This window comes from Atta cephalotes (genome assembly GCF_000143395.1).
Source record: "Atta cephalotes unplaced genomic scaffold scaffold00038, whole genome shotgun sequence".
Taxonomy (NCBI): domain Eukaryota; kingdom Metazoa; phylum Arthropoda; class Insecta; order Hymenoptera; family Formicidae; genus Atta; species Atta cephalotes.
Window position 1 is genome coordinate 797,428 of NW_012130102.1, and position 1,902 is coordinate 799,329.

A 1,902-nucleotide genomic window follows, 5' to 3' on the forward strand; every position below is an offset into this window, starting at 1 on the left:
ATCGGAGAAGGAGATTTTGAATGCGGTTTATTGGGTTTTGTAAATTGCCTAAGAAAAGAGCCAGGCGGAGAATATGTTAGAGGTGTTCTCGTTCAAGATGAGGGGGCACCTAAATTCTCTCTTCAAGATCCTTTCTACACACAACAATTAGAAAAAGATATGACCATTAATGTATTACGATCTAATAAAACCTGGGGATCGTACAGATATTTAAAATTACAACGACCAGGAGCGGAACTTGTACCAACCGCTCATGTCCATCAAATGGTTTAAATTTTTTCAAAGCATATTACATATAATAAATGTTAATATATGATAAATGTTACGCATATCAGCTTTCGAATAATGTTTCTATTTTTTAAAATTTCGTTTCCATTTAAAATTTCGTTTCACATGTTTTATAATATTATATAAAATTGTTCTTTTTTTTATAGATTCGTGGAGATTTAAGTACATTTTGTTGGATAGAAAATAATCGATCAATTGAGTTTCGTCAAGAAGATTTGGTACACGTTGTCTATTCATCCTTGAATTTCAAAGACGTACTGCTCGCCACTGGTAAATTAATATCTCATGATGCGATTACACAAGGACGTTTCTTTCAGTTTCCTCTTGGAATAGAATACGTAGGATTGGATTGTAATGGACAACATATAATGGGAATTTGTAACGATAAGTAAATAACACTACAAGAAACGATCATATAATATCTATTGTGTAATATTAACAAAGCCAGTAGTAAATAAAATATATTCTTTCTAGTTCTATAGGAAACATCGTTGTAAAAGATAAATATCTCTGTTGGAAAATACCCAATTCATGGACGTTTGAAGAAGCAGCGACAATCCCGGTGGTTTACAGCACGGCTTACTTAGCCCTACACATTTTTGGAAAAATAAAAAGTGGCGATAAAATACTTATACATTCTGGTACTGGAGGCGTTGGACAAGCAGCTATCTATCTCGCTCTCCAAAAAGGATGTGAAGTGTTTACTACCGTGGGCACGAATGATAAACGAGATTTTATTAGAAAAATGTTTCCGGCTATTTTGGATAAACATATCGGAAATTCTCGAGATACTAATTTTGAACAAATGATAATGCAGCAGACGAAAGGTCGCGGAGTCGACATTGTGTTAAATTCGTTGGCGGAAGAAAAATTAATCGCCTCCGTTCGGTGTTTAGCTCAAAACGGTCGATTCTTAGAGATTGGCAAATTTGATTTTATTTCTAATAATCCACTAGATATATCTACGTTCCAGAAAGGTATCAGTTTTCATGGAATTACATTGGAGAACATATTCACTGATGATCACAAGTATAACTCGCTATTGTGCAAAATGATAGCTGATGGTCTTGAAAATGGAACAATCAAACCAATTCAAGTAAAAATTTTTCCAAAAACAGATGTTGAAGGGGCTTTTAGATATATGGCGAGTGGAAAACATATAGGAAAGGTATGCTTGTACTGAATAGTAACTTAATAGTAACAAAAACATATTTATTCAATTTCATCCAAATGTTTATATAAATAATGTTTATATAAATAATAATTATCTCACGCATAATATACATTCTTAGTGCGTAAATCTTTTATAGATAATTATAAATATCCATGAAAAGAATGAATATTTAGATAAGCACATTCTCGCGCACCGTCGCTATTATTGTCTCAGAGATAGAAGTTACATTATACTAGGAGGGCTGGGTGGATTTGGATTAGAGTTAATCGACTGGCTTATACTTCGTGGTGCCAGAAACGTTGTTCTAGTTTCGCGAAATGGAATAAAAAACGGTTATCAACGCATGAAAGTTCAATTATGGAAATCGTATGGTGTAAACGTTCTAATCATCAAAAGTATCGACATTGCTGACACCAAAGACTGCGAATGCCTCTTACGAA

General features: G+C 33.5%; 1 protein-coding gene across 1 annotated transcript in view; it reads left to right on the forward strand.

The window, feature by feature from the left end:
- Positions 1-1,902, forward strand: part of LOC105621942 (fatty acid synthase-like) — a 13,338-nt gene that overhangs the window by 10,956 nt on the left and 480 nt on the right. Inside the window, exons 6-8 of the mRNA XM_012203378.1 lie at positions 435-676; positions 763-1,456; positions 1,599-1,857. Coding sequence (XP_012058768.1) covers positions 435-676; positions 763-1,456; positions 1,599-1,857 — 1,195 coding nt within the window. The remainder of the gene's footprint in view (positions 1-434; positions 677-762; positions 1,457-1,598; positions 1,858-1,902) is intronic.